The following is a 23,236-nucleotide window of genomic DNA, read 5'->3' as shown; positions in this document are numbered from 1 at the left end:
ATATGATTGTATATGGATATGATTGTACATGGATATGACTGTATATAGATATGATTGTACATGGATATGACTGTATAGAGATATGATTGTACATGGATATGACTGTATATAGATATGGCTGTATATGGATATGGATGTATATGGATATGATTGTATATGGATATGATTGTACATGGATATGACTGTATATAGATATGGCTGTATATAGATATGGCTGTATATGGATATGATTGTATATGGATATGATTGTATATAGATATGACTGTATAGAGATATGATTGTACATGGATATGACTGTATATAGATATGATTGTACATGGATATGACTGTATAGAGATATGATTGTACATGGATATGACTGTATATAGATATGGCTGTATATAGATATGGCTGTATATGGATATGGATGTATATGGATATGATTGTATATAGATATGACTGTATAGAGATATGATTGTACATGGATATGGCTGTATATAGATATGACTGTATATAGATATGGCTGTATATAGATATGATTGTATATGGATATGATTGTATATAGATATGACTGTATAGAGATATGATTGTACATGGATATGGCTGTATATAGATATGACTGTATATAGATATGGCTGTATATAGATATGATTGTATATAGATATGACTGTATATGGATATGACTGTATATGGATATGATTGTATATGGACATGATTGTATATGGATATGATTGTATATGGATATGATTGTATATGGATATGATTGTATATGGTTATTGTATATGTATATGATTGTATATGGTTATTGTATATAGATATGACTGTATATGGATATGATTGTACATGGACATGATTGTATATGGATATGACTGTATGTGGATATGACTGTATATAGATATGATTGTATACGGATATTGTATATGGACATAGCTGTATATGTATATGGTTGTATATGGACATGGCAAAAGGCAAGAACATTGGGCATTGGGGTTCTTTATTTTGTCCTCCTGACTTGTCTTAGTAATAATTGTATTTTTCATAAAATAACAATTCAGCAGCATATTTAACTCTGCATTGTGTTGTCCCTCTGTTATTCCTCCTGTAAATCTATGAATAAATTGACAACTGGTTGTTTAAAGAGTAGTGTCCCTACACAGTCAGCGCTGACGGGAGACTCCCACACTGTATAGGGACATCCCCCCCCTACAAATGGTATCACCCAGTTGACAATTTATTCACACATTTCCATGAAGGATAACAGAGGGACAACACAATGCAGAGTTCTATGATAAGATGCCCAGAATCATTATGTTAAATATTTTCTGTGAGTCTGTGGAAGAGGTTAATAGTTCCTTAAGGAGAAAGGTGTCTTATAGGACAAGCAATGAGGCACCAGAGAGTAAGGCATCTTCTAGAGTTGCAGCCTTTGGCTGTCCAGGCATGCTGGGAGTTGTAGTTTTGCAACCCCTGGAGGCACCTTGGTTGGGAAACACTGCTCTAGAGGAAAGCTACAGTGCAAGTTAGGCTGGGTCCACACTACGTTTTGTCCCATACGGGAGCGCATACGGCAGGAGGGAGCTAAAAGCTCGCGGTTGACCACGGTTTTAGGTCCGGTTGTAAAAGCGCATACGGCGCAAAAATGAGCCGACCGGACCGAACGTTTCACTCCGGTCGGCTCATTGAAGTGAATGACATACGGGAGCGCATACGGTGACATACGGGAGCGCGAGGTTTTAGCTCCCTCCTGCCGTATGCGCTCCCGTATGGGACAAAACGTAGTGTGGACCCAGCCTTAATCAGTCTGCAGGTTCTGACGCCATTGAAGCGTTTAGGGTTTTTTCGGATGGACTTCGCGCTCTATTCAATTCAAGAAGGATCCACAAGGTTAAACACAATTGGAGAAATGTTTCAAAATGAGAGAAAATGTGATTGAAGGTCATGTGACTTGTCAGGCCGACCATTTATACCACGCTCTGTAATACCTCTTTGTATAGGGAGTAGAGGAACACGATGGTTTGGACAGTCTTCCCAAGACCCATCTCGTCTGCAAGGATGGTGTCCGTGCCCTGCGCCCACGAGAACCTCAGCCAGTTCAGTCCTTCCAGCTGATACGGGTGCAATGTACCACCGGTCGCGTTGATGTACCAGGGCTGCTTATCGAACTTAACCGTAGGCTGAAAGGAAGAAACACAAGACTTATGAGAGGGGACAGTGAACTGAGACTGTGCTCTATGGGGGGGTCTCGTGTATAGAGACTGTGCTCTATGGAGGGTCTCGTGTATAGAGACTGTGCTCTATGGAGGGTCTTCTGTACATTGACTGTGCTCTATGGAGGGTCTCGTGTATAGAGACTGTGCTCTATGGGGGGTCTCGTGTATAGAGACTGTGCTCTATGGGGGGGTCTTGTGTATAGAGACTGTGCTCTATGGGGGGTCTCGTGTACATAGACTGTGCTCTATGGGGGGTCTCGTGTACATAGCCTGTGCTCTATGGAGGGTCTTATGTATAGAGACTGTGCTCTATGGAGGGTCTTATGTATATAGACTGTGCTCTATGGAGGGTCTTATGTATATAGACTGTGCTCTATGGAGGGTCTTATGTATATAGACTGTGCTCTATGGGGGGTCTCGTGTACATAGACTGTGCTCTATGGGGGGTCTCGTGTACATAGACTGTGCTCTATGGGGGGTCTCGTGTATAGAGACTGTGCTCTATGGGGGGTCTCGTGTACATAGACTGTGCTCTATGGAGGGTCTTATGTATATAGACTGTGCTCTATGGGGGGTCTCGTGTACATAGACTGTGCTCTATGGGGGGTCTCTGTGTATAGAGACTGTGCTCTATGGGGGGTCTCGTGTACATAGACTGTGCTCTATGGAGGGTCTTATGTATATAGACTGTGCTCTATGGGGGGTCTCTGTGTATAGAGACTGTGCTCTATGGAGGGTCTTATGTATATAGACTGTGCTCTATGGAGGGTCTTATGTATATAGACTGTGCTCTATGGAGGGTCTTATGTATATAGACTGTGCTCTATGGAGGGTCTTATGTATAGAGACTGTGCTCTATGGAGGGTCTTATGTATAGAGACTGTGCTCAAAGCGGGGGTCTCGTGTATAGAGACTGTGCTCTATGGGGGGTCTCGTGTACATAGACTGTGCTCTATGGGGGGTCTTGTGTATAGAGACTGTGCTCTATGGAGGGTCTCTGTGTATAGAGACTGTGCTCTATGGAGGGTCTTGTGTATAGGGACTGTGCTCTATGGAGGGTCTTGTGTATAGAGACTGTGCTCTATGGAGGGTCTTGTGTATATAGACTGTGCTCTATGGAGGGTCTTGTGTATAGAGACTGTGCTCTATGGAGGGTCTTGTGTATAGAGACTGTGCTCTATGGAGGGTCTCTGTGTATAGAGACTGTGCTCTATGGAGGGTCTCGTGTACATAAACTGTGCTCTATGGGGGGTCTTGTGTATAGAGACTGTGCTCTATGGAGGGTCCGGTGTATAGAGACTGTGCTCTATGGAGGGTCTTGTGTACATAGACTGTGCTCTATGGAGGGTCCTGTGTATAGAGACTGTGCTCTATGGAGGGTCTGGTGTATAGAGACTGTGCTCTATGGAGGGTCTGGTGTATAGAGACTGTGCTCTATGGAGGGTCTCGTGTACATAGACTGTGCTCTATGGAGGGTCTTGTGTATAGAGACTGTGCTCTATGGAGGGTCTGGTGTATAGAGACTGTGCTCTATGGAGGGTCTTATGTATAGAGACTGTGCTCTATGGAGGGTCTCGTGTACATAGACTGTGCTCTATGGAGGGTCTTATGTATAGAGACTGTGCTCTATGGAGGGTCTGGTGTATAGAGACTGTGCTCTATGGGGGGTCTTATGTATAGAGACTGTGCTCTATGGGGGGTCTTGTGTATAGAGACTGTGCTCTATGGAGGGTCTCTGTGTATAGAGACTGTGCTCTATGGAGGGTCTTGTGTATAGGGACTGTGCTCTATGGAGGGTCTTGTGTATAGAGACTGTGCTCTATGGAGGGTCTTGTGTATATAGACTGTGCTCTATGGAGGGTCTTGTGTATAGAGACTGTGCTCTATGGAGGGTCTTGTGTATAGAGACTGTGCTCTATGGAGGGTCTCTGTGTATAGAGACTGTGCTCTATGGAGGGTCTCGTGTACATAGACTGTGCTCTATGGGGGGTCTTGTGTATAGAGACTGTGCTCTATGGAGGGTCCGGTGTATAGAGACTGTGCTCTATGGAGGGTCTTGTGTACATAGACTGTGCTCTATGGAGGGTCCTGTGTATAGAGACTGTGCTCTATGGAGGGTCTGGTGTATAGAGACTGTGCTCTATGGAGGGTCTGGTGTATAGAGACTGTGCTCTATGGAGGGTCTCGTGTACATAGACTGTGCTCTATGGAGGGTCTTGTGTATAGAGACTGTGCTCTATGGAGGGTCTGGTGTATAGAGACTGTGCTCTATGGAGGGTCTTATGTATAGAGACTGTGCTCTATGGAGGGTCTCGTGTACATAGACTGTGCTCTATGGAGGGTCTTATGTATAGAGACTGTGCTCTATGGAGGGTCTGGTGTATAGAGACTGTGCTCTATGGGGGGTCTTATGTATAGAGACTGTGCTCTATGGAGGGTCTTATGTATAGAGACTGTGCTCTATGGAGGGTCTTATGTATATAGACTGTGCTCTATGGAGGGTCTTATGTATAGAGACTGTGCTCTATGGAGGGTCTTATGTATAGAGACTGTGCTCTATGGAGGGTCTTATGTATAGAGACTGTGCTCTATGGAGGGTCTTATGTATAGAGACTGTGCTCTATGGAGGGTCTCGTGTACATAGATGGTGCTCTATGGAGGGTCTTATGTATAGAGACTGTGCTCTATGGAGGGTCTTATGTATAGAGACTGTGCTCTATGGAGAGTCTTGTGTATAGAGACTGTGCTCTATGGAAGGTCTTATGTATAGAGACTGTGCTCTATGGGGGGGGTCTCGTGTACATAGATGGTGCTCTATGGAGGGTCTCGTGTATAGAGACTGTGCTCCATGGGGGTCTCGTGTACATAGACTGTGCTCTATGGAGGGTCTCGTGTACATAGACTGTGCTCTATGGAGGGTCTCGTGTACATAGACTGTGCTCTATGGAGGGTCTTGTGTATAGAGACTGTGCTCTATGGAGGGTCTGGTGTATAGAGACTGTGCTCTATGGAGGGTCTTATGTATAGAGACTGTGCTCTATGGAGGGTCTCGTGTACATAGACTGTGCTCTATGGAGGGTCTTATGTATAGAGACTGTGCTCTATGGAGGGTCTGGTGTATAGAGACTGTGCTCTATGGGGGGTCTTATGTATAGAGACTGTGCTCTATGGAGGGTCTTATGTATAGAGACTGTGCTCTATGGAGGGTCTTATGTATATAGACTGTGCTCTATGGAGGGTCTTATGTATAGAGACTGTGCTCTATGGAGGGTCTTATGTATAGAGACTGTGCTCTATGGAGGGTCTTATGTATAGAGACTGTGCTCTATGGAGGGTCTTATGTATAGAGACTGTGCTCTATGGAGGGTCTTGTGTATAGAGACTGTGCTCTATGGAAGGTCTTATGTATAGAGACTGTGCTCTATGGGGGGGGGTCTCGTGTACATAGATGGTGCTCTATGGAGGGTCTCGTGTATAGAGACTGTGCTCCATGGGGGTCTCGTGTACATAGACTGTGCTCTATGGAGGGTCTCGTGTACATAGACTGTGCTCTATGGAGGGTCTCGTGTACATAGACTGTGCTCTATGGGGGGTCTTGTGTATAGAGACTGTGCTCTATGGGGGGGGGGGTCTCGTGTACATAGACTGTGCTCTATGGGGGGGTCTTGTGTACATAGACTGTGCTCTATGGAGGGTCTCGTGTACTTAGACTGTGCTCTATGGAGGGTCTCGTGTACATAGACTGTGCTCTATGGAGGGTCTTGTGTATAGAGACTGTGCTCTATGGAGGGTCTTATGTATAGAGACTGTGCTCTATGGAGGGTCTCGTGTACATAGACTGTGCTCTATGGAGGGTCTTATGTATAGAGACTGTGCTCTATGGAGGGTCTGGTGTATAGAGACTGTGCTCTATGGGGGTCTTATGTATAGAGACTGTGCTCTATGGAGGGTCTTGTGTATAGAGACTGTGCTCTATGGGGGGTCTTATGTATAGAGACTGTGCTCTATGGAGGGTCTTATGTATAGAGACTGTGCTCTATGGAGGGTCTTATGTATAGAGACTGTGCTCTATGGAGGGTCTTATGTATAGAGACTGTGCTCTATGGAGGGTCTTATGTATAGAGACTGTGCTCTATGGAGGGTCTCGTGTACATAGATGGTGCTCTATGGAGGGTCTTATGTATAGAGACTGTGCTCTATGGGGGGTCTTATGTATAGAGACTGTGCTCTATGGAGAGTCTTGAGTATAGAGACTGTGCTCTATGGAAGGTCTTATGTATAGAGACTGTGCTCTATGGGGGGGTCTCGTGTACATAAACTGTGCTATATGGAGGGTCTTGTGTACATAGACTGTGCTCTATGGGGGGTCTCGTGTACATAGACTGTGCTCTATGGAGGGTCTCGTGTACATAGACTGTGCTCTATGGGGGGTCTTGTGTACATAGACTGTGCTCTATGGGGGGTCTCGTGTACATAGACTATGCTCTATGGGGGGTCTCGTGTACATAGACTGTGCTCTATGGACGGTCTCGTGTCCATAGACTGTGCTCTATGGACGGTCTCGTGTCCATAGACTGTGCTCTATGGGGGTCTCGTGTACATAGACTGTGCTCTATGGGGGGTCTCGTGTACATAGACTGTGCTCTATGGAGGGTCTCGTGTACATAGACTGTGCTCTATGGGGGGTCTCGTGTACATAGACTGTGCTCTATGGGGGGTCTCGTGTACGTAGACTGTGCTCTATGGGGGGTCTCATGTACATAGACTGTGCTCTATGGGGGGTCTTGTGTACAGAGACTGTGCTCTATGGAGGGTCTTGTGTACATAGACTGTGCTCTATGGGGGGTCTCGTGTACATAGACTGTGCTCTATGGGGGGGTCTTGTGTACATAGACTGTGCTCTATGGAGGGTCTCGTGTACATACACTGTGCTCTATGGGGGGTCTTGTGTACAGAGACTGTGCTCTATGGGGGGTCTTGTGTACATAGACTGTGCTCTATGGGGGTCTCGTGTACATAGACTGTGCTCTATGGGGGGTCTTGTGTACATAGACTGTGCTCTATGGGGGGTCTCATGTACATAGACTGTGCTCTATGGGGGGTCTCATGTACATAGACTGTGCTCTATGGGGGGTCTCGTGTACAGAGACTGTGCTCTATGGAGGGTCTTGTGTACATAGACTGTGCTCTATGGGGGGTCTCGTGTACATAGACTGTGCTCTATGGGGGGGTCTTGTGTACATAGACTGTGCTCTATGGGGGGTCTCGTGTACATAGACTGTGCTCTATGGGGGGGTCTTGTGTACAGAGACTGTGCTCTATGGGGGGTCTCGTGTACATAGACTGTGCTCTATGGGGGGTCTCGTGTACATAGACTGTGCTCTATGGAGGGTCTCGTGTACATAGACTGTGCTCTATGGGGGGGTCTCGTGTACATAGACTGTGCTCTATGGAGGGTCTTATGTATAGAGACTGTGCTCTATGGAGGGTCTCGTGTACATAGACTGTGCTCTAAGGGGGGGTCTTGTGTACAGAGACTGTGCTCTATGGGGGGTCTCGTGTACATAGACTGTGCTCTATGGGGGGTCTCGTGTACATAGACTGTGCTCTATGGAGGGTCTCGTGTACATAGACTGTGCTCTATGGAGGGTCTCGTGTACATAGACTGTGCTCTATGGAGGGTCTCGTGTACATAGACTGTGCTCTAAGGGGGGTCTCGTGTACATAGACTGTGCTCTATGGAGGGTCTCGTGTACATAGACTGTGCTCTATGGGGGGGTCTCGTGTACATAGACTGTGCTCTATGGAGGGTCTCGTGTACATAGACTGTGCTCTATGGAGGGTCTCGTGTACATAGACTGTGCTCTATGGGGGGTCTCGTGTACATAGACTGTGCTCTATGGGGGGTCTCGTGTACATAGACTGTGCTCTATGGGGGGGTCTCGTGTACTCACATCAACTACCGGTGTTATTGGAGGCTTCTCTAACGCTTCTTCCTTTGATCTCTTGTTTCTCCTAAATCGACTCGGGGATCTGGAATCTTCTCCCAACATTAAGTCTCTGAACAGATCAAAGAGCAGAAAACAATGAATAATAGATACATGGACTGGATATGTGCACATCATAGAGGGGTCATACACACCCCATATATACCCCATAGAGGGTCATACACACCCCATATATACCCCATAGAGGGTCATACACACCCCATATATACCCCATAGAGGGGTCATACACACCCCATATATACCCCATAGAGGGTCATACACACCCCATATATACCCCATAGAGGGGTCATACACACCCATAGAGGGGTCATACACACCCCATATATACCCCATAGAGGGGTCATACACACCCATAGAGGGGTCATACACACCCCATATATACCCCATAGAGGGTCATACACACCCCATATATACCCCATAGAGGGTCATACACACCCCATATATACCCCATAGAGGGTCATACACACCCCATATATACCCCATAGAGGGTCATACACACCCCATATATACCCCATAGAGGGGTCATACACACCCCATATATACCCCATAGAGGGGTCATACACACCCCATATATACCCCATAGAGGGGTCATACACACCCCATATATACCCCATAGAGGGGTCATACACACCCCATATATACCCCATAGAGGGGTCATACACACCCCATATATACCCCATAGAGGGGTCATACACACCCCATATATACCCCATAGAGGGGTCATACACACCCCATATATACCCCATAGAGGGGTCATACACACCCCATATATACCCCATAGAGGGGTCATACACACCCCATATATACCCCATAGAGGGGTCATACACACCCCATATATACCCCATAGAGGGGTCATACACACCCCATATATACCCCATAGAGGGGTCATACACACCCCATATATACCTCATAGAGGGGTCATACACACCCCATATATACCCCATAGAGGGTCATACACACCCCATATATACCCCATAGAGGGGTCATACACACCCAATATATACCCCATAGAGGGGTCATACACACCCCATATATACCCCATAGAGGGGTCATACACACCCCATATATACCCCATAGAGGGGTCATACACACCCCATATATACCCCATAGAGGGTCATACACACCCCATATATACCCCATAGAGGGGTCATACACACCCCATATATACCCCATAGAGGGGTCATACACACCCCATATATACCCCATAGAGGGGTCATACACACCCCATATATACCCCATAGAGGGGTCATACACACCCCATATATACCCCATAGAGGGTCATACACACCCCATATATACCCCATAGAGGGTCATACACACCCCATATATACCCCATAGAGGGGTCATACACACCCCATATATACCCCATAGAGGGGTCATACACACCCCATATATACCCCATAGAGGGGTCATACACACCCCATATATACCCTATAGAGGGGTCATACACACCCCATATATACCCTATAGAGGGGTCATACACACCCCATATATACCCCATAGAGGGGTCATACACACCCCATATATACCCCATAGAGGGGTCATACACACCCCATATGTACCCCATAGAGGGGTCATACACACCCCATATATACCCCATAGAGGGGTCATACACACCCCATATATACCCCATAGAGGGGTCATACACACCCCATATATACCCCATAGAGGGGTCATACACACCCCATATATACCCCATAGAGGGGTCATACACACCCCATATATACCCCATAGAGGGGTCATACACACCCCATATATACCCCATAGAGGGGTCATACACACCCCATATATACCTCATAGAGGGGTCATACACACCCATAGAGGGGTCATACACCCATAGAGGGGTCACACACACCCCATATACACCCCATAGAGGGGTCATACACACCCCATATATACCCCATAGAGGGGTCATACACACCCATAGAGGGTCATACACACCCCATAGAGGGGTCATACACACCCCATAGAGGGGTCATACACACCCCATATATACCCCATAGAGGGGTCATACACACCCAATATATATATACCCCATAGAGGGGTCATACACACCCCATACACAGCCCAACGTTATTTTCTTGATACTTAGCCTGATGCATTAACCCCTTCCAAACACAGAAACTTTGAATTAATTTTTTTTATTTATTTTGAACTTTTATTTAACATCATCAACATTATTACTGGTGCAAATACATTTACCATATATATTGAGAATTAAAAAAGAGAGAAAAAACACAATTGTGCCTCTTTTGTTTTTTATTTACTCTAAAGTATAAATAAAATGTTAATTTTGCAGGTCAGCGATACCACATTTTTTGGGTTTTTGTTGTGTTTTATTACTTTAAAAAAAAAAAAAAAAACATTATTAAATAAAATATCTTTGTGTCACCATTTTCCTTTTGTGTTGTGACGGCTTGTGTTTTTATTTTTATTTTTGATGGCCGAGCTGCAGTTCTTACAGATAACTTTTTTTTTTGGGGGGAGGGGAATATATTTTTTTTGACCAGCTCATTACATTTACATAATAAACAGCAATTCGGGCATTCTACATGTTTGTCTTAGGGCATTTAGTGATCTTTTAATAGTTTGGGCAATACCAATTATGTTTATTTTTTACTGTTTCTGTTTTATACTCTAAATTGGGAAAGGATGTTCTTTTGAAGTTTAATGTTTGTTTTCTTTTTTTCTTTTTTAAAGATTTTTTATTTTTCCTTTTCTTTTTCAACTTGATTTTTGGGTGCGGTAGAGTGTTCTGCTCGGAGATTGTGGGGTGTCCCAGGGCGGGACCCCCGCGATCAGAAATGTTATCCCCTATCCTTTGGTTGAGTACTAATTTAATCTGCGTCCTATACCACAGCATCCACACGTCAGAAGTCCATGTGTGAACGTGCCCTAATACCTGTGATCCCAGTATGCTTGCTTCAGACCCTCATAATCCGGGATGTCAATGTCATCGATTTCCCACGTGCACTGGTCATAGGGCAGGTCCTTCCACTTTATCAGATAATGGACGTCTCCCTTCTTGTCAAAGCTGCAAGAAAACAAACATTAATGTACAAAAGAGTTTACAATAACTTTAACCAATGTGGTGGCCCAGTACGGGAGTTGTTACTCCATACCCTTGCTGTCCTGTCAGGCAGCCTCCCTGCAGTGTCCCCTGGGCGCCCCCCCTGCATCTGTTTTACTGTAATTATATGTTATATATGTGTAGGAGTGTTGTATGTTTAAGAAAGATTAACATGGGATCTGTCATGTTACCCAGGAGGTATCAGTGACCAGATGACTCAAGGGTGACCAATGGGAGGCCCTGGGAGGTGCTAGCTCTTTCTCTTCTCTCTTTGGAGATAAAAGTCTTTGCTGAGGTCAAGTCGAGCCTAGGAGTGTCTGGAGTCATAGGAGGCCTCAAGTCAAGCCTAGGAGTGTCTGGAGTCATAGGAGGCCTCAAGTCAAGCCTAGGAGTGTCTGGAGTCATAGGAGGCCTCAAGTCAAGCCTAGGAGTGTCTGGAGTCATAGGAGGCCTCAAGTCAAGCCTAGGAGTGTCTGGAGTCATAGGAGTCCTCAAGTCAAGTCTAGGAGTGTCTGGAGTCATAGGAGGCCTCAAGTCAAGCCTAGGAGTGTCTGGAGTCATAGGAGGCCTCAAGTCAAGCCTAGGAGTGTCTGGAGTCATAGGAGGCCTCAAGTCAAGCCTAGGAGTGTCTGGAGTCATAGGAGGCCTCAAGTCAAGCCTAGGAGTGTCTGGAGTCATAGGAGGCCTCAAGTCAAGCCTAGGAGTGTCTGGAGTCATAGGAGTCCTCAAGTCAAGTCTAGGAGTGTCTGGAGTCATAGGAGGCCTCAAGTCAAGCCTAGGAGTGTCTGGAGTCATAGGAGGCCTCAAGTCAAGCCTAGGAATGTCTGGAGTCATAGGAGGCCTCAAGTCAAGCCTAGGAGTGTCTGGAGTCACAGGAGGCCTCAAGTCAAGTCTAGGAGTGTCTGGAGTCATAAGAGGCCTCAAGTCAAGCCTAGGAGTGTCTGGAGTCATAAGAGGCCTCAAGTCAAGCCTAGGAGTGTCTGGAGTCATAGGAGGCCTCAAGTCAAGTCCTGCAGCCACGAGTCCACAAATTTGCAAGTAAGCTAAAGTCACAGCTTAGTCTACCTCAAGTCAAGTCAGTCTCTGTCATCTATAGTAAAGTCAGCGTGGTCTGCACTAAATTGTCCCATTCTACTACCGGTCCCAGCAAGCCCTTAAGGTCTCTGAAGTCACTGGTCACTTCCGTGGGCCCGGGCTGAAGTGTATAGACTGTTCCATCTGTCACTCAGTAAAGCTACCGTTGTCTGGAACTTGGTATCGGAGTCATTATTGCCCCCGTGCCTAGCCCAGGATCCAGCGGTATACCTTCGGGTGGTATTGAGGATAAACCACGCCCTGGCATCACGAATACAAGGGGTTAATGCCATCTGCCCCTAGGGTAATTCCATCTGCCCCTAGGGTAATTCCCTCTGCCCTTTGCATCACACCCCATATCACACCAACATATTGCCAAATAAATTCTACAGAAAATATATGGCTTCCACCTGTGTAAGCAAGCCCAACATATGCCAAACTCAGGGCCAGCACTGCCTATAGGCAAAATGGGCAGCCGCCTAGAGCGCATGCTTGATGGGGGCGCCGCTCTGCCCGCAGCAAAAAAACTTAGCCAGCATCCGAAGCACCCGCCCTTCCAGCAAAACCCTGCCACCCCAGTAGTAAAGTGATTACACGAGAAGGAGGTTTGTTACAGTGTGCCACCCAAGTTTTAAAATGGGGCGTGTCAAAGGGTGGAGTCGATTGGCGGGGTCAAGGGGCGGAAAAATTTGCTTTCACCTAGGGTGGCAAAAATCTTTGCACCAGGCCAAACTCGGCTAATGATAGTTTACAGTTATTTCAGTATCTGCCCGTGGCTGCGCTGCATTGCCACCCACAACCTGAGGATGTGTGTGGCGCTGTTTGTGGCAGAAGCCCTGAACAAGCTCTTTAAAGGGAAGGCGTCATCATAAAATGACCTATTGTTTCAATCAGATTTTTATGTTGAACATTTTTTTTTAAAAGAATTTTGGTAATGTTTTTTTTTTTTTTTTTTTTTTAAATAAATACTGAAATCTTGCAATATCCATTCTGGCCACTAGGGCCTAAATCTAAGCTTTTTGTTCTGAACTTCCTTCTGTACAGGTCATTTCCCAGCAGTCTCCTCCTTATCATCACAGAAAGGATTACAGTGACAGGTTACACTAGTGTATAAATAACAGAGGTACACACAATAGCTGTTGCTCACAGCTGAGCCCCCCCCCCCTTGTAGAATGAACTCTGAAAAGGTCACTGAGCACGCTCAGCCACCTTCTTCATTCATGTCAATGGGACAGCTTCTGTCTATCGTTGTCTATGCTCATGGGGGTTTGCTGTAAGGCAAATCTTTAAATGCTGTTAAAAAACAGCCCAGGCAATATGGCCGCCCCTCATAATAATGTACAAAAAAAAATGACATCATAAAATTACATCACAAAATAGAAATTGATAAGAAAAACATTTTCAGTATAAGGTGCTAATAAGTGGGAAAAAAAATGTAGGTGATACATTCCCTTAAAGGTTATGTTGTTAACATAGCCAAAAAGGTGCGGGATGTCTACCTGGAAAATAGGGGCGGACATTTTGCACATTTGCTGGATTTGGCGGCACTAGGACCACTCAGAAATGGCCGTCTTCATAGATGGCAATGCATTTCCTAGCAGAATCTGCAGAAACATTGAACGGTTAACTGTTTCTGCGGAGGCTGGAATCAGGATTTCCTCCGTGTGCACAGTGCAGCAAAGAAATCAATGGGACTTTGCTGCAGTGGAGTTTCTGAGCAGAATAATCCTGCAGAATTCCACTTGGAAATTCCACTGTGTGAACGCAGCCTAAGACTCCGTCCTACTGAGATGAAGCAGATCGGCCCAGACCCATCTTTGCCCACAACTAATATAAACGTATTCGCTCAATGATATAGGCGCAGTTCGTAGTGATCTATTAGTCCCTTGTAACCTGCTATTTCGATGGCAGCACAGAGAGGTAGCATTTACGTAAACTGATTACCGCTATCGTAAGGGCCACATTTATTTCCCCCTATTACATTAATGGCTGCTATGATGGAACGCTGGCAGTAGGACAAGGTCTGTGATGAGAAAAGATGAAGGAACAGCAAAATGCTTAAAAGGCAAAACAAAATCTGTAGGAATGAGTCAAAGGCCCCCGAGGGGTCACAGCGACGTCTCGGCGTATTAAATCCGGTCATGAAACACTCATCCCCTAACTCTTACCTTGTGCACCTTAAAGGGGTAGTCCAGGAAAAAACTTTTTTATATAAATCAACTGGCTCCAGAAAGTTAAACAGATTTGTAAATTACTTCTATTAAAAAAATCTTAATCCTTCCTGTACTTATTAGCTGCTGAATACTACAGCAGAAATTCTTTTCTTTTTGAAACACAGTGCTCCCTGCTGACATCTCTGTCCATTTATGAACTGTCCAGAACAGCATATGTTTGCTATGGGGATTTCCTTTTACCTTGGACAGTACCTAAAATGGACAGAGATGTCAGCAGAGAGCCCTGTGGTCATGATGTCAGCAGAGAGCACTGTGTTTCAAACGGAAAAGAATTTCCACTGTAGTATTCAGCAGCTAATAAGTACAGGAAGGATTAAGATTTTTTAATAGAAGTAATTTACAAATCTGTTTAACTTTCTGGCAACCAGATGAACTACCCAACCACAACCCAACCATAACCACAACCCAACCATAACCACAACCCAACCAGATGAACTACAACCAACCAGTCATCCATCACTCTGCCTTCCAAAACCACCAGTATGCCGGCAGCCTTAGATAGCGTTGTGCTAATTTGCAGCTAGTTGTACAGTGCGGATATATCTCTAGGACACAGCTATATATCTTCTATAGCAGGGGGCACATATTTTTGGAGATATTAGGGAAAAGAAGAGAAAGCGGTGCACTGCTGGCTATTTCAATCGATAACACAGTCACTTGCTGAAATCGTATGGAACGGATAACGGGTATGTGTTGACAACGGTGTTGCGGTTCAGAACAGCAAAACAGGGATACAATGAAGTAGAAAGGAACGACTTCGCACTCACCAGGATCTTGCAGCTTTTTCTGTTTATGGCATCTGCGTTGAGTGCGCTGTCGTTTCTTCTACTTATTTTATGTTTTGAGATACAAATACTATGTTTTGCAAAAGAGAAAGTCAGCAAAATAATGGGGCAGATGCAGAACAACTCACGTAACAGCTACGTAACCATCGTATGTGTCACCAGCAGTATATCTTGTTGCTGTGATGTAGAAACAGACAGTACTGTCTACTTGTCACTTTTTCTCCATAGGATTTAGACTCAGATAGTGCTGCCTCCCTGTCTCTCCTTGAAAATGATGCACAGTAGGCACAGACAGTACCACCACCCTTGTACCTCATCATCAATTGTGTTGGCTTAGATAGTATAGGACTTCTCTGTAAATTATGTAGACACGAATAGTATTGTCTCCCTGGATCTCCCTATGATGTAGACACAGATAATACTGTGTTTCCGTATCCTGCTCTAAATAATGTAGTCACAGACAGTACTGTCTCCTTGTGTCTTTATTAATGAGGTAGATACAAACTGTACAGGCTCCACATTTCTTCCAGTAAATGCTGTAGACACAGATGTTACCGTCTCCCTGTGAATAATGTAGGTTCAGATAGTACTGTCTCTCTGTCAATAAGGAAGATTCAGATAGTACTGTCTACCTGTGAATAATGTAGGTTCAGATAGTACTGTCTACCTGTGAATAATGTAGGTTTAGATAGTACTGTCTCCTTGTGAATAATAGAGGTTCAGATAGTACTGTCTCCTTGTGAATAATAGAGGTTGACATAGTACTGTCTACCTGTGAATAATGTAGGTTTAGATAGTACTGTCTCCCTGTAAATAATGTAGGTTCAGATAGTACTGTCTCCCTGTGAATAATGTAGGTTCAGATAGTACTGCAAATAATGTAGGTTCAGATAGTACTGTCTCCTAGTTGTTACGCCTAGCGCTCCGGGTCCCCGCTCCTCCCCGGAGCGCTCACGGCGTCTTTCTCCCTGCAGCGCCCCGGTCAGTCCCGCTGACCGGGAGCGCTGCACTGTTCTGGCCGTTGGGGATGCGATTCGCACAGCGGGACGCGCCCGCTCGCGAATCGCATCCCAGGTCACTTACCCGTCCCGGTCCCCTGCTGTCATGTGCTGGCGCGCGCGGCTCCGCTCTCTAGGGCGCGCGCGCGCCAGCTCTCTGAGACTTAAAGGGCCAGTGCACCAATGATTGGTGCCTGGCCCAATTAGCTTAATTGGCTCCCACCTGCTCCCTGCCTTTATCTAGTCTCCTCCCTTGCACTCCCTTGCCGGATCTTGTTGCCTTGTGCCAGTGAAAGCGTTTAGTGTGTCCAAAGCCTGTGTACCTGAACTTCTGCTACCCATCCTGACTACGAACCTTGCCGCCTGCCCCCGACCTTCTGCTACGTCTGACCTTGCTTCTGCCTACTCCCTTGTACCGCGCCTATCTTCAGCAGCCAGAGAGGTGAGCCGTTGCTAGTGGATACGACCTGGTCACTACCGCCGCAGCAAGACCATCCCGCTTTGCGGCGGGCTCTGGTGAAAACCAGTAGTGGCTTAGAACCGGTCCACTAGCACGGTCCACGCCAATCCCTCTCTGGCACAGAGGATCCACTACCTGGAAGCCGAATCGTGACAGTAGATCCGGCCATGGATCCCGCTGAGGTGCCGCTGCCAAGTCTCGCTGATCTTCCCACGGTGGTCGCTCAGCAATCGCAGCAGATTGCCCAACAGGGACAGCAGCTGTCGCAGTTGACCGCCATGTTACAGCAAATTCTGCCTCTGCTACAGCAGCAACCATCTCCTCCGCCAGCTCCTGCACCTCCTCCGCAGCGAGTGGCCGCTCCTAACCTCCGCTTGTCCCTGCCGGACAAATTTGATGGGGACTCCAGACTCTGCCGTGGATTTTTGTCTCAGTGTTCCCTGCATATGGAGATGTTGTCAGACTTGTTTCCTACTGAACGGTCTAAGGTGGCATTCGTAGTAAGTCTTCTTTCAGGAAAGGCCTTGTCTTGGGCCACACCGCTCTGGGACCGCAATGATCCTGCCACAGCCACAGTCCAGTCCTTCTTTGCTGAAGTCCGAAGTGTCTTTGAGGAACCTGCCCGAGCCTCTTCTGCTGAGACTGCCTTGCTGAACCTGGTCCAGGGTAATTCTTCCGTTGGCGAGTACGCCATACAATTCCGTACTTTTGCTTCTGAACTATCCTGGAATAATGAGGCTCTCTGCGCGACCTTTAAAAAAGGCCTATCCAGTCGCATCAAGGATGTGCTGGCCGCACGAGAGATTCCTGCCAACCTCCAAGAACTCATCCATTTGGCTACCCGCATTGACATGCGTTTTTCTGAGCGACACCAAGAGCTCCGCCAGGAAAAAGACTTAGATCTCTGGGCACCTCTCCCACAGCATCCTTTGCAGTCTTCGCCTGGGCCTCCCGCCGAGGAGGCCATGCAAGTGGATCGGTCTCGCCTGACCCAGGAAGAGAGGAATCGCCGTAGAGAAGAAAATCTCTGTCTGTACTGTGCCAGTACTGAGCATTTCTTGGTGGATTGCCCTATCCGTCCTCCACGCCTGGGAAACGCACGCACGCACCCAGCTCACGTGGGTGTGGCATCTTTTGCTTCTAAGTCTTCTTCTCCACGTCTCACGGTGCCCGTGCGGATTTCCCCTACAGCCAACTCCTCCATCTCAGCCGTGGCCTGCTTGGACTCTGGTGCCTCCGGGAATTTTATGTTGGAGTCCTTTGTTAATAGATTCAGCATCCCGGTGACCCGTCTCGTCAAACCGCTCTACATTTCCGCGGTCAACGGAGCCAGATTGGACTGCACCGTGCGTTACCGCACAGAACCCCTCCTGATGTCTATCGGACCCCACCACGAAAGGATTGAGTTCTTCATTCTCCCCAACTGTACCTCTGAGGTCCTCCTCGGTCTGCCTTGGCTCCGGCTTCATTCCCCCACCATTGATTGGACCACCGGGGAGATCAGGAACTGGGACTCTGCCTGCCACAGGAAGTGCCTCTCCCCCCCTCCCAGTCCCATCAGGCAAGCCTCTGTGCCTCCCCATGGCCCCCGTCCTGGTGTCACACTGCCCCGTGCCAGGCCTCGCCCTCTGCCCTCCCTCCCCATTCCCACTCCTGCTGTACTGCCTGCCGTTGAGGAAACCCTCCATTCTTTCCCGGTGTCCTCATCCCAGGGGAGGCAGTTACCGGACAAAGAGAAGGGGAGACCTAAGGGGGGGGGGTACTGTTACGCCTAGCGCTCCGGGTCCCCGCTCCTCCCCGGAGCGCTCACGGCGTCTTTCTCCCTGCAGCGCCCCGGTCAGTCCCGCTGACCGGGAGCGCTGCACTGTTCTGGCCGTTGGGGATGCGATTCGCACAGCGGGACGCGCCCGCTCGCGAATCGCATCCCAGGTCACTTACCCGTCCCGGTCCCCTGCTGTCATGTGCTGGCGCGCGCGGCTCCGCTCTCTAGGGCGCGCGCGCGCCAGCTCTCTGAGACTTAAAGGGCCAGTGCACCAATGATTGGTGCCTGGCCCAATTAGCTTAATTGGCTCCCACCTGCTCCCTGCCTTTATCTAGTCTCCTCCCTTGCACTCCCTTGCCGGATCTTGTTGCCTTGTGCCAGTGAAAGCGTTTAGTGTGTCCAAAGCCTGTGTACCTGAACTTCTGCTACCCATCCTGACTACGAACCTTGCCGCCTGCCCCCGACCTTCTGCTACGTCTGACCTTGCTTCTGCCTACTCCCTTGTACCGCGCCTATCTTCAGCAGCCAGAGAGGTGAGCCGTTGCTAGTGGATACGACCTGGTCACTACCGCCGCAGCAAGACCATCCCGCTTTGCGGCGGGCTCTGGTGAAAACCAGTAGTGGCTTAGAACCGGTCCACTAGCACGGTCCACGCCAATCCCTCTCTGGCACAGAGGATCCACTACCTGGAAGCCGAATCGTGACACTAGTGCTGGGCGGTATACCGGTATGAACCGGATACCGTTTTTTTTTCTCCCACGGTATGGATTTTTGCCCATACCGCTATGCCGGTCGGGCCACTCCCCCACCCTCAGGATGAATTGTACAGCCCTCACTTGTCCTGGTGTGCTACAGAAGCTAATCCATTTACTGTGTCCCCCCGCTGCGCCTGTCAGCCAGTGTCCCCGCGAGCACGATTAATCCCCACCGCTAGCTAGATCCCTGTGCCCACTAGCGGTGTCACAAGAATGCCGAGCACGGCTCTGTTCCCTGTCCCTGTCAGCTCTCAGGGTACGGGAACAGATTTAAAAGCCTCGCGCATGGCTAACGTAGTACTGCGCAGGCGCAGCACTACGCAAATAGCATAGGGCTAACGTAGGCAGCGCTAGGAGCCTAGCGTTAGGTTGGGGGGACCGTGATATTCATTTTAGGCCATACCGCCCAGCACTACTGTCTCCCTGTGAATAATGTAGGTTCAGATAGTACTGTCTCCCTGTGAATAATGTAGGTTCAGATAGTACTGTCTCCCTGTGAATTGTGTAGGTTTAGATAGTACTGTCTCCCTGTGAATAAGGAAGACTCAGTACTGTCTCCCTGTAAATAACAGGTTCAGATAATACTGTCCCCCTGTGAATAAGGAAGATTCAGATAGTACTGTCTTCCTGGGAATAAGGAAGACTCAGATAGTACTGTCTCCCTGTAAATAACTTAGGTTCAGATAGTACTGTCTCTCTGTGAGTAAGGAAGATTCAGATAGTACTGTCTCCCTGTGAACAATATAGGTTCACATAGTACTGCCTCCCTGATAATAACTTAGGTTCAGATAGCACTGTCTCTCTGTGAATAACGTAAGTTGAGATAGAACTGTGTCTCTGTGAATAAAGTTATGTTATGCCGAGCGCTCCGGGGCCCGCTCCTCCCCGGAGCGCTTGCAGCATCCTCTCATTCGCAGCGCCCCGGTCAGACCTGCTGACCAGGTGCGCTGCAATATCACTCCCAGCCGGGATGCGATTCGCGACGCGGGAGGCGCCCGCTCGCGATGCGCTTCCCGGCTCCCGTACCTGACCCGTTCCCCGTCTGTCTTGTCCCGGCGCGCGCAGCCCCGCTCCTTAGGGCGCGCGCGCGCTGGGTCTCTGCAATTTAAAGGGCCACTGATTGGCGCAGCTGGCCTAATCAGTATTCTCACCTGTGCACTCCCTACTTATACCTCCCTTCCCCTGCACTCCCTCGCCGGATCTTGTTGCCATTGTGCCAATGAAAGCGTTTCCTTGTGTGTTCCTAGCCTGTGTTCCAGACCTCCTGCCGTTGCCCCTGACTACGATCCTTGCTGCCTGCCCTGACCTTCTGCTACGTCCGACCTTGCTCTTGTCTACTCCCTTGTACCGCGCCTATCTTCAGCAGTCAGAGAGGTTGAGCCGTTGCTGGTGGATACGACCTGGTTGCTACCGCCGCTGCAAGACCATCCCGCTTTGCGGCGGGCTCTGGTGAAAACCAGTAGTGACTTAGAACCGGTCCACCGACACGGTCCACGCCAATCCCTCTCTGGCACAGAGGATCCACCTCCAGCCAGCCGAATCGTGACAAGTTAGTTCTGATAGTACTGCTTTCTGTCTCTTTCTGAAAATACCATAGGAACAATGGACACCTGCGTCTCCTAACAAATCCCTATACTGTATGTGAAGGTACAGATAGTGTAGCCTTCCCATCTCTCTTCGTAGAATATACAATAAAGCTACAGATAGTACTGCCTCCTTGTATCTCCCTGTATATGATGTAGATTCAGATAGTGCTGACATCCTCTCTCTCCCTGTAAATATAATATGCACAGACAGTACTGTTTTGCTGCCTCTGTCTTACCCTGTAAATAATGCTATAGGCACAGATAATACTGTTGACTTGTTATTTCCTACAAATAATGTAGGTTCACAAATCTTTCATTTATTTATAGTACAGATTTTCTAAATTGGCAGACTTTGGCAGGGGTCTGAGTCTGAGGTTTTCCATAAAACAATGGCGGTTCAGGTTTGGCGCCTACGCTTTGATTAATACCAATGGTAGCGTTGTGATTGAAGCCGGCAGCGGTACTATTTTTAATGACGGGATGCTGGAATAGCTCACACAGACTGAATTGATGTATCGTGCGCTCTTAATTGCAGTCTCACTTCTTGGATTTTAATCATATGTTTAATATCATTACAATTATAGTGTTTAAAGGAAAAAAATACATTTTTCTTCTGTCACTCCAGCTCCGGGTAGTCACAACATAAATTTGCTTGAAATGTGCGTTGCCATGACGATGATCTCAGATGTAAAGTCCCGAGGCAGGTACTCCTCTGAGAACACTACCAAAATGATTTTAAGTATCTTTTTTTAATTTATTTTTTTTATTGAACTTTTCTACCCTCTAATGTTCTCGGATGTGAATTATACAATTATTCGGCCTGTAATCAGCGGCGAGAGGCAGGAAAGCCATCGGGATGTAATTCATGGAAGACATAAATATGTAACGAGAACCCAGATATGGTATAATGAGAACACAGCATATCATATGGTAATAGGAAAACCCATTACAGTAAGTGCATGAGCAGACCAAACAATGCAAATGGATGACGGGCACCTTGTACTGAGGTCCTCGGACAATGAGGTCATTGTAGGGACATTAATAATATAGAACAGTCAGAACAGGGCCTGACAACCACAGGTTGGGAACCACTAGGATAGAGGCAGGCTCACCAGGGGGAGGAGACAGCAGACATTGTCCCTATCCTCAGGGGTGGTTCCTATCCTCAGGGGTGGTTCCTATCCTCAGGGGTGGTTCCTATCCTCAGGGGGGGTTCCTATCCTCAGGGGGGGTTCCTATCCTCAGGGGGGGTTCCTATCCTCAGGGGTGGTTCCTATCCTCAGGGGTGGTTCCTATCCTCAGGGGTGGTTCCTATCCTCAGGGGTGGTTCCTATCCTCAGGGGGTGGTTCTTATCCTCACGAGTAGTTATTATCTGTACATTTCTACATGAATGCAGTTCAAAATCAATACCATAAACAATGCGTACACAAAAGAAAAATGTGAGTTACCATTACATATGAGAATCCTAAATAGGCTTGTAATCAAGGAGGATGGTGAGCAACACAAATAAAGAGTAAATGCTGTCCTCCATGGCCCATATGTGTGTGGTGTCCCGGTACCGTATTTCATACGTTACCTTTGTAGAGGTCCCATAGTCAGAGTCCCTAGGAATGTCGGGGTCCCTCTCCTATAGTTATCCCTTGTCACCCCTCAGTTAGTCTATAACTGTATAGAAGTTCTTATAAATAGAAGTATAGATATATGTATATATTTAATTTCCTGCCTATGCAAGCGTAGCAGAACCTGCGGGTCACGTGATTAGGTTCAGAACTCTATGGTTTTGCTAAAGGACCTTTGGTGGTTTAGTCATGTGATCACCCACAATCCATTGTAACTGTGAGTGACAGCTGTATGGACCAATCTAAAACGGCTCAGCCCCCTGCAGCCATTAATCGCTCTCTTGTTCCTGTGCTGCCAAGCAAGCAGCATCTCTCTTGGGTTGCTGACTCTGGAAGAGGTAGGACCTCCGCAGCTTACAAGACGATTTTCTAGGCCAAAGCCTTGCGGCCTCGGCCTCTAACATAGCGGACAGACTAAGCAATTCCCCGCTACTCACCGCAAGATCACTGGACCTAAACGAACCCCAAAATCCAGTGGATCTCTGCTACAAAATCCCTAAGAAGCTAAATTGAGCTTATCTGATCCCAACCGACTGTCAATCGCTGCTCAGCTATATCTATAGAGACTCTGTTATCTGGACTGTTACTATTGCTGCATGTACAGAAATTCTTCAGTAAAAGTTCCTGCAAGTTTTCAGTTAACAGCGGTTGTGGACAATCCTTTATTTCTGCATCACCTATTGCTCTTGGGAAGG

At 47.4% G+C, this 23,236-nt stretch overlaps 1 protein-coding gene across 5 annotated transcripts in view; it reads right to left on the bottom strand.

The window, feature by feature from the left end:
• Nucleotides 1-23,236, bottom strand: part of CHD5 (chromodomain helicase DNA binding protein 5) — a 274,281-nt gene that overhangs the window by 130,601 nt on the left and 120,444 nt on the right. For all 5 annotated transcript variants that reach the window (XM_056544557.1, XM_056544555.1, XM_056544553.1 and 2 more), the window contains 3 exons: nucleotides 11,100-11,231; nucleotides 8,144-8,249; nucleotides 1,962-2,153 (listed from right to left, as the gene is read on the bottom strand). In XM_056544557.1, coding sequence (XP_056400532.1) covers nucleotides 1,962-2,153; nucleotides 8,144-8,249; nucleotides 11,100-11,231 — 430 coding nt within the window. The remainder of the gene's footprint in view (nucleotides 1-1,961; nucleotides 2,154-8,143; nucleotides 8,250-11,099; nucleotides 11,232-23,236) is intronic.

The sequence above is a fragment of the Hyla sarda genome, chromosome 10 (assembly GCF_029499605.1).
Source record: "Hyla sarda isolate aHylSar1 chromosome 10, aHylSar1.hap1, whole genome shotgun sequence".
NCBI classification, from domain to species: Eukaryota; Metazoa; Chordata; class Amphibia; order Anura; family Hylidae; genus Hyla; species Hyla sarda.
Note: the sequence above shows the minus strand (reverse complement) of the source record. Positions and strands in the feature narration are given on the sequence as shown.